The 27402-nt window shown below is 40.5% G+C and overlaps 1 protein-coding gene across 1 annotated transcript in view; it reads left to right on the top strand.

Moving 5' to 3' along the window:
- JAKMIP3 (Janus kinase and microtubule interacting protein 3) overlaps positions 1-27402 on the top strand; it is a 114199-nt gene that overhangs the window by 19641 nt on the left and 67156 nt on the right. Inside the window, exons 3-5 of the mRNA XM_019503013.1 lie at positions 20953-21168; positions 22799-22918; positions 26483-26629. Coding sequence (XP_019358558.1) covers positions 20953-21168; positions 22799-22918; positions 26483-26629 — 483 coding nt within the window. The remainder of the gene's footprint in view (positions 1-20952; positions 21169-22798; positions 22919-26482; positions 26630-27402) is intronic.

A 27402-nucleotide genomic window follows, 5' to 3' on the forward strand; every position in this document is an offset into this window, starting at 1 on the left:
AATCCCGGGACGTCATTCTCCCCTTGTACTCAGCCTTGGTGAGGCCGCAGCTGGAGTACTGCATCCAGTTTTGGGCTCCACAATTCAAAAAGTAGATGGAAAAGCTTGAGAGAGTCCAGAGAAGAGCCACGCACATGATCAGAGGTCAGGAAAACAGACCTTACGATGACAGGCTGAGAGCCATGGGGCTCTTTAGCCTGGAAAAGCGCAGGCTCAGGGGTGATCTGATGGCCACCTAGAAGTTTATCAGGGGTGACCACCAGTATCTGGGGGAACATTTGTTCACCAGAGCGCCCCAAGGGCTGACGAGGTAAAACGGTCATAAACTACTGGTAGACCGTATCAGGCTGGACATAAGGAAGAATTTCTTTACTGTCCGAGCCCCCAAGGTCTGGAACAGCCTGCCATCGGAGGTGGTTCAAGCACCTACATTGAACACCTTCAAGAGCAAATTGGATGCTTATCTTGCTGGGATCCAATGACCCCAGCTGACTTCCTGCCCTTTGGGCATGGGACTGGACTCAATGATCTTCTGAGGTCCCTTCCAGCCCTAATGTCTATGAAATCTATGAAAGTTACTGGTGATAACTGAGTTTGCTCTTCCCTTTTTCTTCTAGTGACTTCAACTTGAAATGTTGCTTAGAAAAAAGAAAATGATTTTTTTGAGACTTTCTCACAGTGAGACAGAACTAGTTTAAAATATCTTCCTGGATGATGAAATACCTTCCTTGATATACTTTTATTTGCATCTGTGCTAGGAGCTTCAGAAGACTTATGTTAGCGTTATTCTATCTTTGCTGCTTATTCTCTCCCTTTCTCTGCATCTTTTGGAGAGCGTGAGAATATTAAAGGAAAAAATCTTTAAAATCATTCTGGTAGTGTTGGAGTGACATTATAACCATAATGGTCCAGGAAAAACATAAGAAGCAAGGATTTTTATGGGTGCTATCTTTATCCCCACCCCAAGTTACTTAGACTGGGTTTCTGGTACAGCTCCTGGTACTGGTGAATGTGTGCACATTCCACTCCTGATTTACAATCACACAGCTTAAAGTGAATCACGTGATTGTACATTGAGTGTGGTGAACATCTGCATGTACCAAGGCAGCCTAAATGGGCTTTGCAGTGGCAAGAGCTTTTCCAGTTGGAGTCTGTGGACAGTATGCAGAAGCAGCAGCTCCACAGCAAAGCAAGATGCATTTTATAAAGTGTCTACAATAATTAGAAAACGAGTTAAAATGCAGCATGTGTTTACCAAAGAACATGTCAAACTACACTGATACCATTTCTCAATAAAAAAAAATGTTTTCTACATAAGGAAAATGCAGTAGATCTAATCTGTCTGGACTTCAATAATATATCTGATACAGTACCACATGCAAAATTATTACCCAGCCTGGAAAAGGGGGACATGGGGACTACTGGAAGAATTAATGATAGAAAATGAACCAGCTTAAGAGCAGACAGTAGTAGACTGTGTTGAAAGTGGAAGGATCAAGCTAATGGAAAACTATTGATAGAGTTCCTCAGGGGTCACTCTTGGAACTCAGGAGAATCAGCCCTTTTATCAAGCCAGTGATCCCCAATGAACAAGTGAGATTCCGGCCTAAGCAAAGTTGTTGACACCAAGTTTTGGCCCTTGCATTGTACATCAAGGCTGGCTTTTCGGAAAAAATCCAAGACTGGTGCAGACTTTGTAGACCTGTTATCAGCTTACAACATGGTCTGAATTAAAAATCTGATGATGAAGCTCACAAAGATTATACTGTGCCACCAAACACTACACCTGATATAGACAATGCTGAGTAATAGGCAGCTCCATGTCCACCTGGGTAACAGAGTCAGCTTGCGCTGGTTCCTCAGCAGTGGGCTGCCACAATGTTCAGTACTCTCACCAATGTTCTTTAATATATACACAAGCAATATGCTGCCAACAGTCGTGCAGACTTGTATATGCAGATGACCTTGGTTTGGCAATGCAAGCAGCCATTTTCAATGACATCAGGTCAATTTTAAATGAGGACTTGAATACCATGGAGGAATATTTTTTGAAATTAAGACTCAAGCCAAATCCCCAGAAAACAACAGTCACTGCAGTCCATCTTGATAACAGGGAAATGCTAAGTGTACACTGAAGGTAATTTTCTGTGGCAACACTGTACTGCACAGCATCACCCATACAGATCAGTACACCCTATTTAGTACACAGCATCTAAACTGCAAGAATTAAGTAGGTCACTGTGCTGACACTAGACTGCAAAGAAAGTATAACTTAAGTAGTTCTCAGTGTCAGTTTATACCTTCTGTAAATTACAAAGGGTGGTGATGAGATTATGTACTGTTTTTCTCCACATACCCATCTCTAGAGGCTTATATCATGAGCTTCAGAGGCACTGAATATCAACCGTTCCAATATGTTAATTGGAGCTGAAGGTATTGGGGCTTCTGAAAATTAAGGGATGAGTGTATTTATACTGTGGAAATATAAGTGACAAAGGAGATGAAAGTAATGAGTGCGAGCTGTAGGGAATTGTGGAGTCAGTCAACAAATGTTGGTTAGGATTTGACTTTCTATACCCAGTAAGTTAAGCAGTTGATTGCCATAAACAACCTTCACTGTTGTTTTTTTCCTCCTCAGAAAGCCATCTATACCATTCATGGTGTTTGGTTTTTTTACGCATTGAATTACTCGTAGGTACACATTTTTAGTTTTCTCATAATGTTTCTCTAAGTGTCTGTTTTATTAAGTTCTAGGCATACTTAGGCTATGCACAGGTGTTATGCTTCTACCAGCAAAATCACAGTTTCCCAGTAGAAACAACAAGTGTACAGGTATTCACACAATTTCTTCCAAAACAAAAATGGTTGTTTTTGGAGAAAAATATCCATCTCCAATCCAGCAGAGCTCACTCCTGGGAGAATTTCTCCTGGGAGAATAAATTCCTGTACATTTCCCCACCACTTGACTCCTCCCAGGGACCAGGATGAGTTGAGCAGCCAGAAAATGCTTCCTATGCCTTCCTGATACTAGGGTCAGCCTTGGTCCCAGGAGTCATCCAGTGGCACGAAATGGCTCCCATGCCTTCACTAGACCAGGGTCACCATGATTTGAAGAGGGCACAGGGGGAAGCTGCTTATCTCTTCCTGCAGACCAGGAGGGGAGGAGAGAAGCAGCTGTCTGTTGTTCCCCATCCACTGCTCACACCAGAGTTAGCAGTGTGAGCAGCAGTTGGGGGCTTTGTACAGCTGCTCAGATGAGTTCCAGGAACTGGAAGCTGAGTGCTTCTCACCCACTTCTCACAATAGAACAGCCACTGATTCACACACTTTCTCACCCTGGTCTGAGAAACATGCAAGGAGTGGGGGAGAGGGGACAGTTGCACTTGAATTTGCTTGAATACTTGAGTTGCACTTGAATACTGCTCCCTCTCCCAGAAACATTTCAAGTGGTAAAAAACTTCATGGCCTTAGAAAGCTCAGTTTTAGCAGAGAAGGAACCAGGATTTGGAGGAGCCTCCAGTGTTGAAAACTTCAGGTACAGCATTGACACACATTTAAAGTGTGTGTATGTATTATGTATTGGTGTAATTTAAATTTTAGAGCAGTCTGGTATATGGCCTAAAATACATAGGCATTGCTTCCTTTTTCTGTACGATGCAGATGCTGCTGTTCCACATTAGGGGATTTCATGTTTATGTAAAGGCCATGGCAGACATCCAGTTCTGAACTGTTAATGGAATCACAACAGGCTGGGAAAAGCTGTGTGATTTATGTACAACATATTATTAGTTAAACAAAGGTCATGTCAAAAACAACAAATAATTATTTCACCATTTGAGAAAAAAATACTTTTTGAAGTAGTCGTGGGCAAGAATAGGTTCTGCTGAAAGACCATTCACATGAGTTTGCAGAGAGATTAAGCCTTTAAAAAAAGAACAGAAAAGAAAAGAAAAAACCTTTGAAGTTGCTTATTGCTGTTAGGTACACATTTTCATTTCTGAGTCAAATTATGGATCTTCATAATTACTTGCAGAAAACATCCCACTGCATCACTGCAGGGTTAACTGCTGAATAGAAAATAAATCCATGCATAGTCAGCACAAATTAGCTTTAGAAGGTAATTTTGTATTACTCCTATGTTCTCTTTTCAAATAAAAAATGATATTCTTTCTCTTTAACAGGTAAAATTACAGTTTATCATGTTACACTTAGACCTGCTGAAAAATATAAAGTCAACTTTGAAATAATAGATACTACAATGGCAACAGAACACTGTAGCAACAGTTTTAAGTGAAGAGGGAAATTCTAAAGACTCACACATATCCCAAGAGCATAGGCATGAGTTTTGGTTCTAGTCCAGTAACACACTTCAACATATACTTAGATTAAACATGTGTAGTCCAGTGGTCTTAAATCAGGTTTTTTACATTCATTTATACTGTTAATCATATGCTTAAGGGCTTCCCTGGGTCAGGGCCTTTTCTTTTTAGGCTCTACGTCCATGTAATCCATGTGGGGACCTGTGCACATAGCCCCAACCCCAGCTCACCCTGTGCCCACTCCGGACTCACCCCAGTGGAGTGGACCAGCTCCAGATCAGGCAGAACCAGCACATAGCCCTGACCCTTGCCCACCCAATGCCTGCTCCAGACTCGCTCACTGATGCTGAGCAGTGGCAGTGGCAGCCAGGCAAAAGCTGCTGCTCTGCATGCTGCCTCCAGGCCACCCAGCAGGGCAGTGGTGGCAGTGCAGAGGAGCCACAGGGCAGCCCAGGTGCAGGCTCTGGGAGGCTGCAGCAAGAAGGAAAAGTGGCTGCTGAAAGGCAATCCAGCTGCAGGGTCGCCCCAGCCCTGCTGCATGCCCAGGAGGCGGTAGGATACACTACAAGCCAGATAGCATCTGGGCCAGGTGGGACTAAGGGACCCACCGTGGGCTAGACAAAGTCCCTCCACAGAGTGGATCTGGCCCATGGGCCATATTTTGCCCACCCCTGGTTTAAAGTAATGTCATATCTCCATTTACAGACAGAAAGATAATAATTTCATGAGGAATATACCATCCTGGTGCATTCTTCTTCAACATTTAATACTATACATGCTTAAATGGCATGCAGAAAGCAGGGAGATTTGCACTTTACTAACCAAAGTGTGTAGGTGTGTAGGTATAGATATAATCATGAGCTTTCATGGTCTGAAACTTACTTCATCAGAACATGCAGAAATGCAGGTGATAAAAGCTCATAGAAAATATAAAATGCACCATTTAATGTTTACAAAATGGGATAACTAACCATTTCTAAGAGGTTACTTATTGAGTGGCAGAGATGATATTAACATGTTAATGCTCATGATCCATTAAACCATAAACCTTGGAATAATCCCCACACAGTTGAATGAACAAGCATCTGCCTATATCTGTGACTAAAGCAGCAAAGCAAAAAATGTTTTGTAAAAATGTAAGTGAACATTATTTCACTTAACAGTATTCTCAGGCATGAAAAAGACATAAGGTTATGCATTTTATCTCTAGTACTTGTACATTTCTAATTAGATCATGTGTTAATAAACTATTGCTATTTGCAGGCAATATACCCATCCAACACCATTTATGAAGTATAATTGCTAAGGTATTTTGCATACACAAAGTATTTCCTGGATATTGAATTTTTTATTTTAATGATAATAACTTGTAACATTATTTTATTTTACAGAGACTTAAAATAACTGGACATGAAACAGACCTAATAGTCACCTTTTCTACCGTCATATGGTGCATCTTCAAAGGGACTTTCTTTGCTCTTTTAAATGACAAAAACAAGGAGCTGCTTTTTTTTTCACAGCCCAATAGGTCATACTATAAAAACTCTTTGCTCGGCATAAGCAGTGTAGGGATGCAGCCAGGTGCTCAGAGAAGAGCGGAAGCAGCAACTTCCATTTCTTCTGTGATCATAAAAGCCCCTATTGCACCCCTGCCCGTTACTCTAATGCTCAGCACAATCCTATTGTCTCCCATGATCTCTGAGCTTCATCACCACACATATGCATTTTCACAGAAGGGTGTTTGTGCCCCCAAACTTGCAAAGAACAATTTTTCCAACTATTTAGTTGCTCTAATTCACAGATCCAGAGGGCTTTTTTTAAATCCAGAAGTGTCCATTGCCTTCAGTGTGTCTGACCACATTCATAACACAGAACCACAGTAAATTCTTCAGAAGACTTATCTTTCTTCCTTTCCTAACCCTTACCTGCTCAGGTATGTTACTTCCACCATTCAAGAGGTGGATCTACCCAACAAGCCAAAGCTGAAACTGTAACTTATGCAGAAATACCCAAGCTAGTTTTAAACTATCTAACTTGAGTAGCCATTGACAGCATAAGTTTTAGCAAGGGCTCCAATATCCACCAGACCCTTAAAACCTTGGCCATCTAGACTGGGATGATTTCCATGTTGCTGTGGCTATACTCTTACCAGAACCTGTAGAAATTTTAATCTACCTAATTTAAAGTTAGCTCAGGTATGTTTCAGTATCTGTACCGTGAACATACCCGAAGACTATAATTGGTCTGTATGGTTAGGAATAAGGAAAGACTTCTAGTGTGATGCTCAAATATTCACTGCCTATTTCCCCACTTTGTGTTACAATAGAAAGAAGAGATTTTTCATGAAAGACAGTTATACCAGGACTGACCAACATAACATAGGACTAAATGCAATCCCCATCCCAAACTAATATGCCTGCATGCATCTGTAAATGCAATGACCAAATAAAATAGTTTCTATTTATAGATGAGACAACTTCAGTGTTAAAATGGATATTTTATTAAAAGTATGATATTAGTATTGAGCTTAACTTGATACTAGAGAAGAAAAGCATTTGCTGGGTACAGAAGGCTTCAGATGAAAGATGATGTCATTGGGTCAATTTTTTTTTGCTTCTCCTGCTACAAAGTTCTGTTACACAAGATTTATTACTTTTAAGTTGTGACAGCTGTTCTATAGTTTGTTCAAAATGTAATTTTGTAAGACAGAGGCTTTATACCTGGTGTTACAAATTTTTACTCAGTAATTTCTCTTTCGTACTAGATATAGTACATTTTAAAGTAGCTTTTATCACAACTCTTCAATATTTAATATATGGTCTCTGTGCACACTTCTAGTTTTTGTGATTTTTCAGGAGTGATAATGTATTTCATCAATGTCTTCCCTCATTCATACTATCTATCCCTATGTGAAATATTGGAAAAATGTGTACAGCTTTTAGAGAATGGGGAAAAGTTTATGGTGATATGGAAAATTATTTTACTGGCAACTTGTTCAGTCAAGTGTGAAAATTATAGCTTCTACATCCACAGTGTGTTTATGTGGGGCTCTTTTTATTATTATTTTTTGCACATATGGTATGGGCTATTTTTGTCTGGAAGGTCTGCATGTGTTGATCTCCAGAGAAACACAACTTTCACTCAGTCAAGCTGTCCCTGGCTCAGTAGCTGAAGAAAAACAGGGATAGAAGATAAAAATGGCATTTCACATTCTAGTTAGCAGACATATGAATTTCCTCCTTTTAAAGAACTGCTATTTTTTTAATCAAGCTTGATTATTATATTTTGATATGCAGATCTATAAACAGCATAAAAATACTAACATGGATACAAATACATACTTATGATCTAGTCTTCCCTCCAATATACATATGCAATATCTGTTAACAGTTATACATGCTTATCAAGAGGCCCCATTTGTCATGTTAATAAAATGAGATTAGTTGGACTGCAGTGCATGCATGATAGGACCTAATATCCAAACTCGTATAATAGCACAGTACATTTCATAACGTTTGTAAGTTGACCAGAAAAGAGAAGGTGTTTCTAGTTCAAATAGAAACCCTTTTTAAGGGGATTTAAAAAATCCCTAAAACCTGCCATTTAAGTGGGCTGCAGTAGAGACTGGATTTTAAAATCAGCATAATTTAAGGAAAATTCTAGTCACCAGCCATCATTTAAAGGATTTTTTAGCTCATTACTGTAGGATCATGCAGAATTCCAATCTGTTTTGTTTAATATAGGCAAAGAAAGGAAAATCTTTTGTTGATCACTACCAGACGCTGTATGTTTACAGACACATGGCTGACACTTCTCACTTCTCTAGGGAGTGATAAAATATTGAAGAAATGTGGGAGTTCAGCAAATATCAGGTGAAAGGAGTAGGAAGCTAAGATTTCTAAATTGCCCATTTTACTGTTGATTGTCTTAGCTCATTACAAATAATGGAGTAACAAAAGAATAGAAAACATGGTAAAAATTCCTGTATGCAGTATGAAGGCTGATTTCTCTGGACAGTGACGTCTTCAAATGGCTTCATATACTCAGTATTTCTTCTTCATCACTGTCACTAGATATTTCAGATGACCAATTTTCAGGTTGTTTTAATAGTAAACTAAATACCAACCATTTTGTATTCCTGTTGAGTGACCAGTCCCCTAAATCACACAGTATTGAGACCTGATGAGATGACTGAAACCTTTCAATATTTAAATGATGAGTAGAGAATAACAAACACTAAGCGTTGCATATATGATGTGCTTTTTAAAATATGAATACCTATGTTTGCTTGATTTTTCCTATCATTTGAGCAGGCACCAACTGTTTCACAAAAACGTCGCAAAATAGCAAACAAAGGAATAAAAACATGATCCCAGCAAATAGACATTAGATCATGTGATTGCAAGGAACTAGGTCTAGTGATTAGGTAACTATTGCTATTACCACTGTGTCAAATCCTGGCCTCTGCTACAGTTCTTTGTATCACTGTGGCCATGTCCAGACTCACCATTCTCTTGGTAGAAACCACAAATGTACAAGCGTTCATGCTCTTTCTTCCAGACCAAAACTGGCAGTTCTGGGAAGAAAATAACTGAACTACAGCCAGTTAGAAGTCATTTCCAGGAGAATTTCTTCCAGGAGAATGAACACTCGCACAGTTTCCTGTGGCGTAAGTCCTCCCAGAGACCAGTAAGGGTGGAATTGTGGGAAAGTCCCTTGTACCTTCCAAAAACTGGGGTCACCCCAGTCTGGAGAACTGGGTGGGGGGGAGCTGCTCCTGCCTTTCTTGTAGGTGGGAAGAGAAGAGAAGAGCAGCTGCACCTTTCTAGCTCCTCATACACCAGGTTCCCCAGAATGCGAAATGTGTAGGAGGCTTTGCCCACTTGGCGCCTGGGCTGTGGAAGCTGAGCAGGGGAGCAGCACCACAAGCCCCTGCTTTCTTTCCACACTGGAACCCCTAGTGTGAGAAGTGGGCAGGAGGGTTTGCCATCCTGCTCCAGTCCCTCTGGAAATGAAAGGAGTCCTTGCCTTCTCTAGACCAGGATTACCTCAGTCTCAGGAAGACGCAAGGATCAGCAGAGAGGGGGCAATTGCAGGCTGAATTCTTATACTACTCCCTCTTCCAGAATCATTTCTACTAGTAGAAATTTTATGCTGCTAAAAATGACAGCTGTATGCAGCCTGTGATACTTAAAATGGAATAGAAAGTTGCTCTGTCATAAATCTGCGTTGTAGAATCCCAAATGGGATAGAGCAAGGATGCTTAACCTCCAGCCCACGGGCCAAAAGAGGCCTACGGAGCCTTAGAATCCAGACTGAGGGGCTCCCCAGGGCTTGGGATATTTGGTGGTGGGGAAGCATTGGCAGTTAGTCTGGTTTCAGTCCTCACTCCTCACTGCCAAAATCCCAAGCCCTACAGATCAGGTCAGATTTGGGCCAGAACTCTTCCTCCCACATAACCAGATTGGCGCCAAGTCCCACACCCTTCCTTCCACACAGATGGGTTGGAGCCAGGCTGCACACCCTCCTCCCTACAGGGCCAAACCATGCTCCCTTTCATCTCCCTGTGGGGCCAAACCATGCCCCCTTGCCTCTGCCCAGCCAGTTGGGGGCTGGGCCACATCCCCTTCCTCCCATGAGGCTAGGTATCCCCCTGCACAGCTGGTTCAGGGCCAGGCCACACTCCTCCTCCCCTCCCTCCCCTCCATAGGGCTTGATGAGGGCCAGGTCATGGCCCCTCCCTTCCATGGACCAAGGTTGGGGCTGGACCAAGCACCTTTCCACCACGCAGCTGGATCAGAGCTGGGCTACTCCCCTCCCCCCTCTACACTGTCAGATGGGGCCCTACTGGATCCAGCCTGTGGAGGGACTGGGCACTGCCCATCCAGCCTACCAGCCAAAAAGGTTGAACACCACTGCAATAGTGTGCCACAAGCCCTATCCATTACTTGTCTAATGTTTGTTAAAGGAGACCGGTATGGAGATATACATATATGTCAATAATTGTTAGGGGTGCACTGATAGAGATTTTTGGGGCTGATGTCGATAGATGATTTTTAAGGAGGCATATCGATACTGATCTGATTTTCAATAGCATCCCAGCATCTTGGAGAGCTGTTTGCAGCTGGTAAGTCTGGTATGGTGGGAGGGGAAAGGAGAAGGAAGGCGTGTGGTGGCACAGATCGAGGCCCCTGTGGTGAGGGAGGAGTGGGGCTGAGGTAGGGGCAAGTGCTGCCCAGCCAGGGTGGAGCAGCCACAGGATGGAGCTGCAGCTCATCCGGGGGGTTCAGGGGTGGGCCTGGGGAGTGGCTCCCACTTCTGCGCACCGCTGGTCTGAAAACCACTGGTCTGGCGCTTGCCCGCTGATCTGGTGGCTCCCACTGCTGTTCCTGTCACTTGTCTGGGAGGGCACGGGGTGGGGGGGAAGTGTGCCCCCAGATCTGTGCAGGGTGGGGTGGGCTGGGAAGAGCTCTGTGCAGCTTGAAAACTTATACCCCCGTATTGTAATAACACTCTCATTCAATTTTTTCAAAGGCATGTATACCTAACAATCACATCTTCAGATTAAACCTGAGCATTCAGGATCAAATATTTAAGGAGGCCTTGGCTTCTTTATTAGTGTTTGTCATTTTGCACATAAAGGGCCAGATTCTCATTTGGTTCGAATCAGATTAACTTTTGTCAGCTACACCAATTCTTTTTTGCTCACAGACTTTTGAGCATTCAGAAGAAAAAATAAATGCTTATATCCATGTATGCAAATGAACATGTATATGTATTGTGTAATTTGGCCTTTGTCTAATGTACATGCACAAATTGGAAGGCTTTAAGGTCATACAAATCTTTATTTCTAGGGTTGCCTGCATCCCAGCTCCAGTCTTCCACATTCAATAAGCTGTGGGAAAATTAGTTGTTGTTCCTGGCCATCAAGGACCTGGCCAGCAGCAAACCAGGGAGAGGCCTTTCATTATTCTGTTACTCAGCAGGGTACCTGGGACAGCTTCCATGCACGGCAACTTCTGGTTGCCACTGCCACTGTGATCACAATTGCAATAGCATAGCTTTGACAAAAGTTGTTTTTTTAGCCCCCAAACTAGCAGCACATAGGGTGATTGCCACTACCCATTGTGAACAGATATCAGTGAATCTCTACGGAAGAGGAAGAGAAGGAGATAGAGAAAAAGAGGGGGTTGTAGGTTTGAGGTGGTAGCATCAGAAGAAAATGAGGAAGTTGAGTTTGGAGAGGGACAGAATAGGAAGAGTTAATAAGCAATGGGGAAAATGTACAGTATGTCTCCACTACAGTATAGAGATACCAGAGCTACTTGGGGTAGCAGTTTAGCTGGTGGCAGCATAGAGCTCCAGGAAAGCTAACTTACCTTGCTGCTCAGGAAGTTGGGTAGAGCTGGGAATTCAACTTAGATCTCCTGAACTCCACTCCAGTGATTTAATTACTATAAATTGACTTCCCCATTGGCCCTAAACCTTCTTGTTCCTCTGGATGTGGTTGTCAACGTTTTGTCCTTTCTGGACCCCTAAAAAATGTTGAATGGAAGTGCAGACCCCTTTGGAAATTTCAAATGAAAGTGTGGACACCTTTGAATTGTAAGTATGGGTATTCACATACTTTTGATTGATCACAGTCAGCTTTTGCAGACCCCTTAGATATAGTCTGCAGACCCACCGGAGTGCATGTACCATAGGTTGAAAACCACTGCTCTAGCACTATGTTTCTCAACCCATGGGTCACAACCCAAAAGTGGGCCGCAAGAATATATCAAAAGGGGCCCACAAACAAACTTTAAAAATGGATTCTCCTTTAAAGGAGAAAAACACAGGAAACTGTGGTTTTTACCTTGCAGGCTGGCAGAGTTCCAGCCTGCTAGGGGCTTCTTGGGGCCCCTCTATGTCCCACACTCCATCCCCCCGCCATGCCCACACACGGGGCTTGGGCCAGGGGGTGGGGGGGCAGCGGATCAGGAGTGAGGGACACTGGGTCGGGATTGGCCACTGATGTTTACAAATGGGTCCTGGTAGAAAAAAGATTGAGAACCACTGCTCTAGCACACTTGGTTGCCCCTTGTTCTCTCCACCACCCCTTGGCTTTTGAAGGTTTCATGGAGTAGTCCCCTGCTATTGGTCAGGACACCCTGAAAGGAAATCTGTGTCTTTTTCTTATTGTGAAAAAATGTCACATATGGCCTTTGGGGTACAGTTTCCCTGAACTCCCTGCACCTATCTCTCTGAAACTTGGCAGGCTTCGTGCCCTCAGAAGGGACTACCACACATGTAAGTTTCATCCAAATCAAGCCAGAAATGACAAAGTTATAGGCTGTTTTGTCCTTCCCCATTATAGTCCATGGGCAAAATGTCGAGACGGCATCAAAACGGCAAAGCGTTTCGACTTGCCTCATTTTGTTTCGAGGCTGTTTCAACTATATCTGTTCCATTTCAATTTTGCAGTTTAGACATCGAAACGGGTCAAAACAACATCGAAACAAAACTGGTGGAAAAATTTCATGCAGCCCTAATGGTTATGGCTAGGTATGGACCTTCAGAAAGCCTGAAGTGGATTCAAACTAACTTATGCAGGTTTCTCTATGCAGATTACATTAGTTCAGGAGTAAACAGAACACAAGTTTGCTCTTTGCGGGGGGAGCACAAAAGCTGCCTGCACTGGCCGAAGCCAGCAGCTTGGAGGCACTCCTCTTTGCCTCCCAGTGTGCTGGAGATTGCCAAGGAGAGCTGACTGGGGGTGGGCAGTCCTGATTGCCTGCCTGGCCCATGGCTGCCCCCATTGTCCTTTTATCTGTCAGGCAGCTGTCAGCTGCAGGCAGCCAGGAAAGGGAGGCATGGTCACCCCACTCAGGGCATCATGGGGATCCTTGGGCTTTGTCCGGGGAGCAGGACCTTTGGGTACCCTCTTAATGGCCTCATTTGCACTTACTCCTGACTTGTCCTCAACCCCCTTGCAGTGGGGCTTGCTTATTCGTTTACAGATGGAGCCAGAGGGCTGAGAGTAACTGTGGCTGTCCTGTGGAGCCGGGTGTTCTCCTCAGCTCTCCATCCTCTTTCTTCCCTTCCCATTGCCACCCATATCCTTGTGACTTGACTGCCTCTGGCAGCCCCAATCCCTGTGGCCCAGCATGCTCAGCAGTCTGCTTTTCAACTCACCTTTCCTCCAAAGCTTTCTGGGCCCGATCCAAAGCTCCTGTAGGTCAATGGGAGCCTTGGCTGGACCATGGGTCAGGCCCTTGGGGTTTTGACCCTTGTTTCCCCACACTGAACTTCCCCACCACTCAAGGGTTTCCTCTGCATCCCCCTCTCTCCTTCCCTGTGCTTCCCTGGCCTCCAAAGCGGAGCTCATGGAATGCCCCGCTCTTGGCCAGCCCGCCCCATGAAAACACACGCAGAGAAGACAAGCCAACCAGGGTGGGGTGCCCCTGCGCATGCAGTGGGAGCTGCGTTTGCCCCTGCCCCCACTCATCAGGAGTACATGGCCAGCAGCCAGTGATCCCAAGACCCAGGAGGGAGAGCGCCAGCACCCCACTCCTCACTGTGCCCAGGGGACTTTGTAGGTGTAGGGTGGAGGGTGGGGAGCACAAGCCCCAAGCTGCTAAAAACCATCAAAGATAGGAGTGCAGGGGGCGTCTGTGTGCATGTGTTTATGTGTGTGTATGAGGTGAGGGGGAGGCTATGTGTGTGTCCCCCCCACATCCCAGCCCAAGTGTGGTGGGAATCCTGGCTCTGTGTTTTGCAGGCAGCCTCCATGTCAGATGGAGAGCTCTGAATAACAAAGACAAGTTTGAGAGCAGCAGCAGCAGCAGAGCTGGCTAAGTGATGTCAGGGAATGGTGCCTGTGCCATGGCTCCGCTGAGCCCCCCACACACAGGGCACAGGAGCCTGCAGCTGCTGCTTACTCTCTTTGTTTGCCCTGTCCCGACCTACTGCAAGCCAAAGTGAGGGGCCTGATTCTTCCTTCTGCAAAGCACCATCCCTGCCATGCCTAGGAATATTGTATAAAGAGAAGAATACAGAGCTACAAATGATCCCTTCTTCTCCTCCCCCCCCCCCCCCCCCCGTCTGCAGCCGAATAGGAGCCAAGTTCTAGCACACCTCTATGTGAGGAGGGAGTGAGGGAGGTGCAAAGGCCTCTGGCTACAACCTAACCAGTCTCATGCTACACCTGTCCAGGTCTATCTTAGACCAGGATCCACCATTTTTAAACCAGTCTATGTGCACTGAACTTCTGTTCTGTTCATAGATCATAAGGGGCTGGTAGGGACCTTGCAAGATTATTGGGCCCAGCCTCCCTGCACTAGGCAGGAGCTTTAGACTAATTTCCCGTGACTTATACCAGTTTACATGTAATGTCTTTACCTGGCCTTCAAGTATAGGCCATACAGAATAAATGCATAGTAAACAGAAGCTATGCCTTTTTTTGTTTCAGGTTTTTTTTATATATCAGAGCCAATGTGTGATTTTGTAAAACTCTTTAGCAATACAGGGTATTTCTTCAATAACCAAAAAAATAAATAAAAATAAAACCCCCAAAAAACTCCTGCTACTTGCCTCCTGCATTTGCTGTGTTGCCATAATTTGCTGATGACTGACAGAAATCAATGCTGCTTTGCTGCAGTAGCACAGCATGTGTGCTCCTCTTTGATGTGCCTGGAATATTTAGCAGGAGCTAAGGTTTGTTGCACTTTGTGCGCTGACTAGTTGACTATGTCCCTTCACCCTACCCTGCTCACTTGTTTCTAAAATATAAATCATGGTAATCTGAGCATTGTGTAAAACTCATACAGCCAATGACTGAATCTGATAAATGGTGAATGTGGTTAGCAACTATTTATAGTAAAGCTAAAGTTAAAAAAAAAACAGTAAGAGGCATGTTATTCACTTATTTGGGAACACTGAGGAATATGAAATATGAGGGAGAACTGAATGAGAGAATTGAATGAGGGTTAATTCTGTTGTATATAGAGACATTTCCTGGATCTCCTTCTGTCAGAATGCACACATGAATCTCCTTAATGTCAAGGAGACGCGCACACACACTGAAATCCCTTTTCCTTTAATCTAGGTCTTGTTAGTTACCCTTCCACTAATGAGTGATCGACAGCCCATTCACCTGCACTCCTGACGCTGCAGGAGACTCGAGTTCCTTTGCAGATTTTCTTACACATTCTAATTGCTTGCTCTGACATGCTGCCTATGGGGAAATATGTATGTCATGTAACAGCCTCCAACTGGCAAGAATTTTCTCATTTGCAATTAAAACCTTTGTCTGGGAATGGCTTTGGCTTTTTTAGTATAGATAGCGGAAGCTTCAAACACAAAATTCTTCTGAAGCTTACAGTCATGTTATTAGCAATGTTATGGAGTCTGTACAGCTGCCAGTGCCCCGTGAACATTACAAGAGGACATTTCTAGAGCAATATAACGTACATATCGATGTTACTGTTATTCTAGAAATAATTTACTTACAAAGAACCATAGGGCTCAAAACCAGCTTGATGAAAAACAATATTAGAAATTTTGTTTTACACCATGAGATGTGAGTAAAAAAATTAAACTGTGCCTGGAATTATGTGTGCATAATTGGCAGAAGCTATGCTCACAGGCTGCTTATTAATTAGCACTTCGGTATAAAAAATTATTCCAAGTAGAGACCAGCCTGCTAAAAATAAAGTGGGAATATCCACTCTGATAAGCAAAACATTCTCCTTTCGATGATTGGATACCATGCTCATATATATTCAATGACATTGTTCACAAATTGTCTGTGTTATCTAAAGCAACCAGATACAAATAGAAAGAAGGTGATCACATTAGTCGGAAACACCAGTGTTTTTGTGTTGAATAATGAAGCAAGTGTGTGAGATGCCATTTTTTGGAGACACACCTGGAAATTGACTCAGATCTCTCAGTGAGTTGGAAATCATTTTATTTTTTTTTTTCCTTTTAAAAAAGCACCTCAGTGATGATATTGCTACTCTGAAGAAAAATCTGTAAAATAAGCTCTTCAAAAAGTTTTACTCATTTTTTGCTGCTGTAAAATTATATAGATATGTTAATGTTTAAGCATGAACTGTAAAATGAAATCACTGTATTTAATTCCTGAGTCTGAACATTGCTGTAAGACGTAAGTACTGGTGTCTTCTTATTTCTTCCTGGCATTTAAATTTAGTCTTCTTTTGCAAAAATCCAAACATTAGTAGTTTATAGCATTACTTTAAGGAAGTTTTAGTATTGTTCTGATTTCATGTTTCTCCTTGAAAATGTTGCCTGTGTTATAAAATGCTTTGTATTCACACAAAGGGGGATTGAGCTCTCCAGTTTGTTTTTATCCTTTTCATTTACAGGTCCCTTTAGGTTTCTCTGTGTTTATAAATTCCATGGGAAGAGTCTAGATATTTCTTTGTTAGAAGGAAAACTTCAATAGATTTCAGAATTGCTGAGAATTTTTAAAAGCATCCTTGATAAAATAGCACACACAATATTTCAATGTGTTCTGTTTTTCAAAGGGGGGTGTAACTTGTTGATACTTTTGAATAGAGGAAAAATAGTGTACACACACACACACACACACTTTTAACTTGACTTTTTTGACAAAGATACATTACAAGCAATGTTTGTTTTTCCGCAAGCAAGTAGACGTATTCACTTCTTATAATATTTCATATACCTCAGGTGGAGCATACATCCCACCATTGTTTGTATTGCAGGTCCTTGTAGTACTCCTGAAAATGGAAAAAGTGTGTTGCGTAGTGTGTGCTATTTTATCTCTATGCTAAATAGGAACACACTGTCATTGGAAATAATCTATAGAGAAACTGAACACAACTAGAAGGAGGGCAGTTAGTGGAGGTAGTATATTCAACTTCCCAACTCAGGTGGCACACTTATAGACTAAGGTGCTTGAACAGATAGGGTGAAATCTAATACTCCATTGAAGTTATTGGCCACGATCTCATTGATATGCTTAGGGCCAAGACTTCATACATAGGTGCAGGCGTAATGCAAGTTGATTTGGAGTTCAGGGTTTCACATAGCTCTTTTAAAAAGTAGGCATATAGTAGATGTTCCCAACACAGTATGACAGGTCTGAAATTATGTTAAGTTAAAATTATGTGTGCCTAAATTTTTGTACACGTATAATAAATTAGAAGAGCTTGAATTCATTGCACATCAATGTTTCCATTGTGCATTCAAGAAGCTTGAACTCTAGTTTTGATTTATGTACAATGTATCATGGATCATGTATGTTGTATGTTACATCAGGTAAAATACTGAGACATGGGAGTTTTATATATGGAAGGAATGGAAGTTTTAAATGTGAATTTCCTTGCTTGTATAGTTTAGCTAACATTTAAAGTTGTGAAATAATTACTTTTTCTGGATGTCAGGGGCATAGTACCAATTCTAGGTATATCTGCACAAGTCACCTCAGTGATAATTACAGATCATCCAGATATACCCAAGCTAGGTTTAAAGCAGCTGGCTCAAGTACTGCTGGCAGTGTAGCTGTAGCAGCATGGAGCTTAGCATCAGCTAGCTGCCCAAGTACTTATGTATCATGGCTTTTGCAGCCGACACAAACTACACTATCCCCTATGTGGATACTGATTTTAAGGATCCTAATACTGCATTTGGTATCCATTTGAGGAAAAATCACTATGTACCAAGTGTAAATTAAGATATGCTTCTTTTTTCTTGGTGCTTATGCCCCTATGCTTGACCTTGATATTGCTGTAAATTGAAGTAATTTAGTGACTGCCACATGACCAATTTAGTGTTATTTTATCTGGGTTTTCTACCAGTCCTCTTAAAAAATATAACAGAAGGCTGAATTCTTGCTTGTAATTCCTGATTTTGAAAAGCTCAGGGGTAAAAAGCTATTTGTTTCACTTAAATAAATAATGTTTCAGAAGTACATAGAGTACTGCAAATATGTTATTATTTCTCCGTTGAGTACTTGTCCACAGATGCACATTTTCACCAGTAGATGTGCCTCAGATGCTTTAAATGCCTGTTCAGATTCCTTCCCCAAGTGAGAGACTCATTTCCACAAAGGGATCTGAGTTTGTCTCACATCCCTAATGAGTCTGTGGTAGAGTGCTCCTTCCTCCCTCTTTCCATGAAAACAGCTTTTTTGATAGTGTTTATGTCAACAGAGATAGAAGATGAGATCCAGGCACTTATGACAGATCTGCTTTCCCAGCACCTCCTTCCCAGAGAAGGGGACGGTAAAGCTCATGTTCAAGTCACAGGTTTCATTTGGGAAAGCATGTTAACTTGCTGTTGTTCTTCCTGAGGTCCCATCCATCATAAGCAGAAGCTTTGCTGCACTCACTGGATGTTAAGAGTGCTTTGATCTGTAACCTTTATAGGACCAAGCTGTTCTGTTGTTCAACAAGGTTTTAAGAAAACCTGGAGGTAAAACACGATGTCTACAAATCTTCAGCATATGTTTCGTTTGTTTGGGCACCTCAGAACAATTCTTCAATACTGGTGATCTAAAAGCTTTGTTCTATTTTTCCTTCATGCGTCACAGCCTAATTGATAATACTTTCCCCTTTCCTATTGCTGTGTTCTATAAACAATTTAATGTTAGTGAAAATTTCCTTGGGCAGCTGTTCAGAAAGTCTCTGCATTGTTTTGCATCAGAGTATCTAAAGATGCAGTGATATCTGTCCAAAAGTTGTCAGACTTGATTTTGGGTTTTGGAAAACTATGCTAGAAGCCTACCACAGTCCAGGCAGTATGCCTGTTTCATGTCCTCATAAGTGACATCTGAAATGCCATCACTTGGATAATTAATCAGACTTTAGCAAAAAAATGCTATTTTAGAAACTTTGAGGGCAGGTAACATGATTGGCAGTGTGATCCTCCACTTGCTGTTCAACTGAGGGTTCTGTGAAACCCATCTCCAAGTTGGTGGGCACTGCTTTGAACCCACCCTCTAATTTTTGTGGGCAGTTGCTCAAAAGAGAGAAAAAAAAGCATTTACCAGCAACTGGAGTTCTTCGACATGTTTTGTCCACGTACACATCCTTCCTCTTTTCCTTGGACTCAACTTGGTATAAAACTCCATGGTTGAGAGGATACTGAGGAACTGAAAGCATGCACTGCCCTTTATCCCATTGGGACTGACCTAGTGCATACTCAATGGATATTATTAAGGCAAAAAGTCTTCTGTTAAAGGTCAGTGGGCATGAGACACCCCTCCAAGTAAGACTGTGTCTATGCATAATACAGCTTGAAGAAATCAAGTTCCTCTGTTTTTTATATATACTGTATGTACTTATTGTGTCTGAAACTGGGAACAGTACAGTTATTGTATGAAGTCAATATGCCTAATTTCTTTTCACTGATTCATTATCTTTAAGCACAATTGGCAACCTTGTGACCGGTCCATTCACATGCAGTGTTCATAGGTATAGTCTGAGAAAGAAAATTCTGGGGTCTTATTCCAATACTGTATATTATCACAGCCGTAAGAAACTGTTCAGACTGCTTTAAGCTATTGTTTTTCATTCAAACAACTCATAGACCTTTGTTTGCCCTTGGCACAAAATAAAATTCCAAAATATGTTTTTTGAATCCTACCTCATTCCAGTGCTTAAGTTTAGGTATTTCATTTGGTTCCTAGATATGGCTCCTGTGGCTTCTACATACAGAAAGTATCCAGTCCCAAAATTAGCATCCAGATCCAAATTAATTCCAAATCATCTTGTCTGCAAATTTAAAGAGCATTGCTGGATGTTGGTTTGGACTTATCTCTGATTCACAGGGACTACGATAAAGGTCATGGACTTCATGCTGAGAATTCAATTACACTGTTAAATACAATAGTAGGTTTGAGGGGAGAATTTGAACTACCTGGGAATTTATTAAGTGTTTTTTGTTTTTTAAAAAAAAAGTCAGTTTGTAGAAATCAAAACCTTCATTAAGGAGAAATTTTGTTGAATGTTTTGACCCTGAAGAAATATTGGGAAAAATAAAAATTAGCAATATATTTAATTTCTTTAGTCCCATAAAGAAAAATAAACAGTGTATTGTTTTGCAATAGCTTTTGTTTTGAAAATTAACTCAATTATGGATAACATTTTTTAAAAAGTTTAAAATGGTGAAAATCAAATAAAACATACCAATTTTATTTTAATGCTTTGATTAAACTATTTTTTCTGATTGTCAGTTCCCTTTCTTTCTTTTCTAATTTCACTTTTTTGGCCAAATCTGGAATGAAAAAAAAATCTGAAAACTTAAAAAAATTAATGGAATGAAAAAAACAATGCTCTGATCAAATCTACTGAGAGACCCTTAAAGTATAATGGTTATTTCTCCTGGGAGGCTCCTGAAAGTGGTTTAAAATAAAATAAATGCAATGCTAATGAACATATTAAGCAAGTTTGTTCATATGGTCACTTTCAAGCACTTATTGCTCCTTTATTTTCAAGAAAATAGTGTTCTTTTTCAGTATTAAGGGGTGTCAAATCTGTAATAATGACTGTGTACCTTTGGGTATCATCCAAAATGCTGTGCCATTGTCATGCTGCCAGTTTCTATGGTAACCACAGACCTGTAACATGCATGCGTGTGTGATTGTATTTTGTTCTCCTTATAGATGGAGGAGATAAAATTTAAAGACAGAGCAGTCTACGTGCTGGAAAGAGAGTTAGGGGTTCAAGCCGGGCATGCTCAGAGACTTCAGCTCCAAAAGGAGGCTTTAGATGAACAACTTTCCCAGATCAAAGAGTCTGATCGGCATCTGAGCAGCCCCAAACGGGAACTTCCTTATGCAAGTGGTGCAGGAGACGCTTCAGATCATTCAGGAAGCCCCGTAAGCACTTTCACGTGGTTTCACCTAAAAAAAAGCAAGCAAAGAAACAAACAAAAAAAGATGACACGATCTTGATGAGTGCATATTCAAGCAACAGCTTTCCCATAGATGTACAGAGAAAACCAAGAAATTTCTTCTAACACTGCTAATTTGGTGCAAACATCTTTCAGACCTAAAATCAGATCAGACCATGGGAGAGCTTTTGCTTTTTTGTTTTGTTCTAACTTTATTTCTTGTTTTTGTTTTCTTTGTTTCAGTTTTATGTTAGTAAGGTGGAATTTTCCATGTTTTAAATGTATTCACACTTCAACCACCTGCCTTAATTTGACAGTCTGACAATCTCTGCTGACAAATGATGCAAATGCATTTCTAACTCAGTAATGTATGTGTCCTAGTTTTCTAGGCAGCTAACATGTATTGTAAACAAATGTACAAGTATAATTTGCAGAGGGAAATCAGTAAGATAATGCAATCAATAGCATACAAGCTTATACGGTCCTGCTAGAACATCTCTGTTACTAATGGTTACATGCTTTTTGCTTTTGCTTTCAACTAGTGGTCTAGGAAGTGAACTGAATGCCTACTAACCTATTCTCTGCTGCTTTTTCATACTATGCAATATACTAATGGCTTTAAATTTTAGTCACCCTTTTATATTGCCTTATGTGTAACTATTCCACCCTGCTGCTTCTGCATTCATTTGCTAATATTAAAAAAAACAGTTAATTGGCTTCATACGTTTGTGATATATATTTCATTGTTGATTCTCATCAAGATTTCTTTTGCAGCAATTCTTAATTTTCTTGGTAAAAGACTAGATAATTGAGAACATATACAAAAATCTCTTTTATTCTTTCTTCAGAGCCTCTCCTGCACCTGTTGAATGAGGAATCTTAGACCTTCTGAAAGTTACATTTAGGATTATGAATATTAATTTGCTCATTTTGATCAAAGTTCTGTTCTTGTTTCATCAAATATTAGGTTAAATGCCTGATAGAGAAAAAAATCATAATTTGTCAACAAATGTAACTGCTCTTTGATTCTGAAGAATAAAAATATGCCTTCCTATATATTTGGTTTTGCTTACAATTTGATTGAAGCATTTTCATTTTTGATAGATTAAAGCACAGCCCTATATGTTTGATGCGTGACCCTCTAGAATCTAAACTAGGGCAACAACTTCATAGAAGTTGCAATGGTATAATTGCATGGCATTTGTGCATTTATATTTCAGTATGTATAAATATCATTTCCCTCTAACAAAGTACTAAGAGTGGGTCACACATCTGAAACTCTCAGTTCAACAGTGGCATATATTAGAAATATTGCCTTGGATTTCAATGTTTTCTTTCATAATTCCAAGTTTAACATTTGTGATTCTGTATTTGCATATACATACTTTGCATTTGCATACTTTGTTACATTTCTGCTCCCTTAACTTTCTGTTGATCTCATCATGCAGTTTTCAGTGATCAGTTCTACAAAGGCATAAATTACATTCTTCTACATATACAGATTAGAAATGTTTAGATTTAAAAAGCTGGGGTTTGGGATTTTTTTTTTTACATAGTTACCTATGTAAAGTTATTTGCATCTATGAACAGTTATTTGCAGTTGATCTTTGTTTTAGGAACAGCAGTTGGATGAAAAGGATGCCCGTCGTTTCCAACTTAAAATTGCTGAACTAAGTGCAATCATCAGGAAGCTGGAAGATCGGAATGCACTGCTGTCAGAAGAAAGAAATGAGCTTGTAAGTAGAAACTGCCATTAGTTTTCAGGAAATGAATGCTTATCAGAATTTGAGGTGGCAGATAAACACTCACTAGAGACAACACTGCACTCTTTTATCCTCCTTCACCTGGGGCCTATTGCAGAAAAAGTAAGACAATGACCTTCCTTGGGGAAGATTTGATCGTTAGTTAGTTTTAGCTTCTACTAGATTGCCAAGGAGTGATGGGGAACCTGCTGGGCTGCATAGAAGGCCTGAAAAGGAGAATGGATGTTCGTAATTATGTGGGAGCAAACATGCAGAAGATTCTTAGAAGGTATGACCATGTGTATCCGGTGTTTCCAGGAGAGTGTACTGCAGAGTGTGGAGCCTTGGCAGCTGCATGCCTTTCTGTATTGTTCGTTCCCACCTTCCACAGATTTGCATGGGAGGTCTTTCCTATTGTCCTAAGAGTAAAAGCCTGTGAAATAGTTGTGACAGACCCCCAAGCCCATTTACAGTCAGATGCATCTTTAAGACACACTCCCAGGGGTGTTCTTACACCTTCAGGGGTGCCTGTTAGCCCCAAACCCTTCTCTGCCATCTGCTGCTTGACCACTGAGAACAGACTGAGATACTCTAAAGCTAACCTCCCTGACCTGGCACCTCAGCTTTATTTGCCTTACCGCGGTCTTACCAGCTCTTTAACAGAGGGGATTTTGCCAGCTAGAAGGAACACACTATTGTTTAGTTATGTGCTCAGAAAAGATAAATCCTGTCCCCCTCCTCCCCACTTTCTTGAAAGAGCCCTGCCTGTATAGTCAAATGCTCTTAAATCAAAGTTGTCTCTGACAGTAAGCGTGCTATAAAAGATAACAGAAAGATTTATTATAAAAACAAGAGCAAACATAAGAAATCACTAACCATATGTTGAGATAGACAGAGATATAAGAACACATGAAATGATATATCAGAACAATAACCTGATCTTACTCTTCATCGTAAACCAAGGAATAGAGCTTATACTCAGCCTGCTAGCTGAGGTCCCAAAATGTTTCCCTATGCCCAGGAATACCAAACACAAATACTTGCTCCATGCCAAGGGTTAAACATGGTTTCTTACCTAGCCATTTATATACATTATCCATTGGATTCTTGGGAAGTCCAACAGGAAGTCCATAGTATATCTGCCCCCCCAAATATGTGTTTACCAAACCAGAAGACTTTCCTGATCCAGTTATGACCAGGGGACTACCACAATGCATATAAATATAAGGATGATACAGTTGAATGTAGTCTAACATTACCTATCCATCGATACCACACAGCTATAGCTGTAAAACCTCAAAAAATCATTCATGTCATCAGACAAACATTGCAAAATATTGTGGAGTTTGTCCCAGTAGCATTTACTCTATAGGAAATTCTCTTTGAGGGAAGGCACATGAGCAAGATAGTATGGAAGGGTGATGAGTGATTTTTTTAATCAATTGAACTGGAAACAGAAGAGTTGCAACACTTTTTGGAGGGTAGCACCAGAATTATAAAGTGATACTCTCTAATCCACTCCCTTTTGTCCCTCAAGCATCTCTCTGAGAGTACTGGACCAAGGGGTATTTTGAAAGGAAGGAGAACAAAAAATCCACACTGATTTTGGGAAGGTACAAGAAAATCGAATTTATGTAGTATAGTTTTACAATGCACTCATCCATCAGTTTACTACTGAATCCTGGTGTAGTTCATTGTTTAGTCCTGAATGTATCTTGAATACAGCTTGGTTTAGCTCAATTAACAACCTAAATTTCAGATGCTTATTCAAACATCACAGATCTACAAAACTGGGCTGGAAATTTCTTGAAACTTTTTTTGTGAGCTGTCTAACTTTTGTTAGGCAACTTCTTTCAGAATGAAACACCGTGAGAAAAGGCTTAATATAATAAAATTAAGTGCTGCAGACTTTTACAGAGTCAGCTGAAAATTAAGGGTTGGAAAATGTTAAAATCAGTCATTCATTGTAATTGTATTTATTATAATGAGAGATAAAAACTCATTGCCTGCTTCTAAGAGACAAGAGTCAGATAGACATTTCTCAGTTTGTATTTGCAGTTTCAATCTGTCTTTTTGAATAACAGAGCAAAATATGATAAGTAAATTGTGGTGCAGGGGGTCTCTGAAAAATCAGTCTTTTTGCCACTGTCATAATTTGGATATTGGAGATGATTAAACAAGGGCCTGCAGAGTAAATATCATGCTCCTGTCTTGGCACTTCCACTTTGGTTTCAAAAACCGGGAAACTACGTGGCATTTGAAACTGAAGATGGGAAGAAAGGAAACATAAGACTATAAAACAAAATCAGAATTATGTTTGTTTCATGTATTGGGAGTAAATGTGTGTTCTTCCATGTTTACCCTAATTATTTGCTCTTTCTTAAAATGCCTTTTGAGTTACAGGCATAATGCCATACCCGGAATATTACCACAGAAGTGTTACTGAATGTGGCTATTTTGTGACTTGAAGACAACTCTGGTGTAATTGCACTGGATCCACAAATGTTATACGAGGGTTGAGAACAAGGGCAGTAAAACAGGATGCCATGTAGGCTGAATTTATAAAGAACATTAAATCAGTAATGTCTGTAACCCTGCAATGCATGTAGAGTGTGCATATTACATGAGAAAATAAGTCTGGATATTTGATTGCTCTCATCCTTTTATGCCAGATAGTATTTCATTTTGTAATATGACATCACCAAAATATGTTTGTCTATAAAACAATGAAACAGTATTTTATATTTAAGGTGATGTTGGCTGGCATTTATTTTTCAGCATAGCCTTTCATTAAATACATCACCTAAGGGTATATTTTTTCTACAATGTGCTCACACTGCACATCAAGGATGTCTCTCTCTCCCATTATACATTACTCATAGAGTACTGACAGATTATAGGGTCAGAAAAAGCCCAGTGTAGCTTTGGGTTTGGTTATTGTTAATGAATTTTAATAAGCCCCAAGAGAGACACTTTAGAGAGTCACATTATTATGTTGACCTCTACTTTGGGGCAGGGAAATAAAATAAACCCTAAGATCAGTGACCCTTTTCCTTATAGACAGGTGTCAATACCGCTAATACAGGCTTCTCTTCCCTCTCTCTCAACGGGCAGAGCAGAGAGAAGAACTTTCCCCCAATAATGTCACAGAAGAACAAAGCATACTCAAGTCCAGAACCTGCTGACAGAAAGAAAGAGAACAAAGGAAATAACAATATCTAATATCTGCTCTTCATGAGACTGGAAAATGCTCACATATACTGGTGATGAGGATCACATAAGAAATGGTTCAATAGAAAAAAATAGTCGAAAGCATCTTCAGTGAAGAGGAATTTGGTGGAAATTCATCAAGGGGCTGATAAAAAAACACACTGATATCAATGAAACAGGCCAAAAATTACTTATGTGATAGGGTTTGCCTGTTCTGCTTTGCATTTTTCAAAATCAGGAGTGTTTTCTCTTATTCTTGTAGTGAAATTGACTTTTGTTTAATCATTTATATTGGCATGTGAGATAAATAAAAATCACATGATGATATATATTTTTTTAATATTTCAGTTAAAACGTCTGAGAGAAGCAGAAAGTCAATATAAACCCCTCCTGGATAAAAATAAACGACTCAGTAGGAAGAATGAAGATCTGTCGCATGCCTTACGCCGAATGGAAAATAAATTGAAATTTGTAACACAAGAGAACATCGAAATGGTAGGCTTCTCTATTGGCATTGTCAGCTATAGTTCAACACTTGCAGTTTGGATCAGTTCAGACATTTAACAAAAATATCACCAAAACTTGCAAGACAGTAAACATATATTTTCATTAACTCCATGTGTTTTCCAAGCTATTATGTTACTCATTACTACGTGCCTCATGGCTTTTATCTGTTTACAGCAGAAGTTCCAATAACTGAAAAATTGGTCAAAAAGAGTTTTGCTTTCAAGCACATCCCAGTTTAGAAAATGTTTTACTTCAGCTTATCTTTTTTATAATACTAACATAATAAAATGTTACAATAAGGAAATCAGGTTCATTTCCTATATTTTGATTAAGATGAATAGTGCTTGGTAGGTAAAATAGGAACACACACTCTCTCACTTATGGTTTCTATTTCAGAATGGCTTAACAATGATTTGGAAATTTGCATCTGTGACTTCTTAGTTGTTTTTTTTAAATTGTTAATTGTTAATTTTTGGTAATTGAATGCAGAAGGACCAAAACACTCAGCTGCCCTATATAGTTCCAGTTTCATGCAGATAGAATTAAATAGAAATGATCCATAAAGAAAGAATGTTAGTCTGAGTCTCCTGCCTCTCTTAATATTCCTGCTTCAATAATATAAAACCACATGCACAGTGCCTACTTCTGGTGGAGCCAAACTTATGGTCTTTTTCAAGATGTTAACATCTGGTCTTGGTGGGCTATGAAAGGGCATGTAATAGTTACCATATTTACCTGAATCTAAGATGAGGTGCCCCCCC

This window comes from Gavialis gangeticus, unplaced genomic scaffold (genome assembly GCF_001723915.1).
Source record: "Gavialis gangeticus isolate Ggan-Ray unplaced genomic scaffold, GavGan_comp1, whole genome shotgun sequence".
Lineage (NCBI taxonomy): Eukaryota > Metazoa > Chordata > Crocodylia > Gavialidae > Gavialis > Gavialis gangeticus.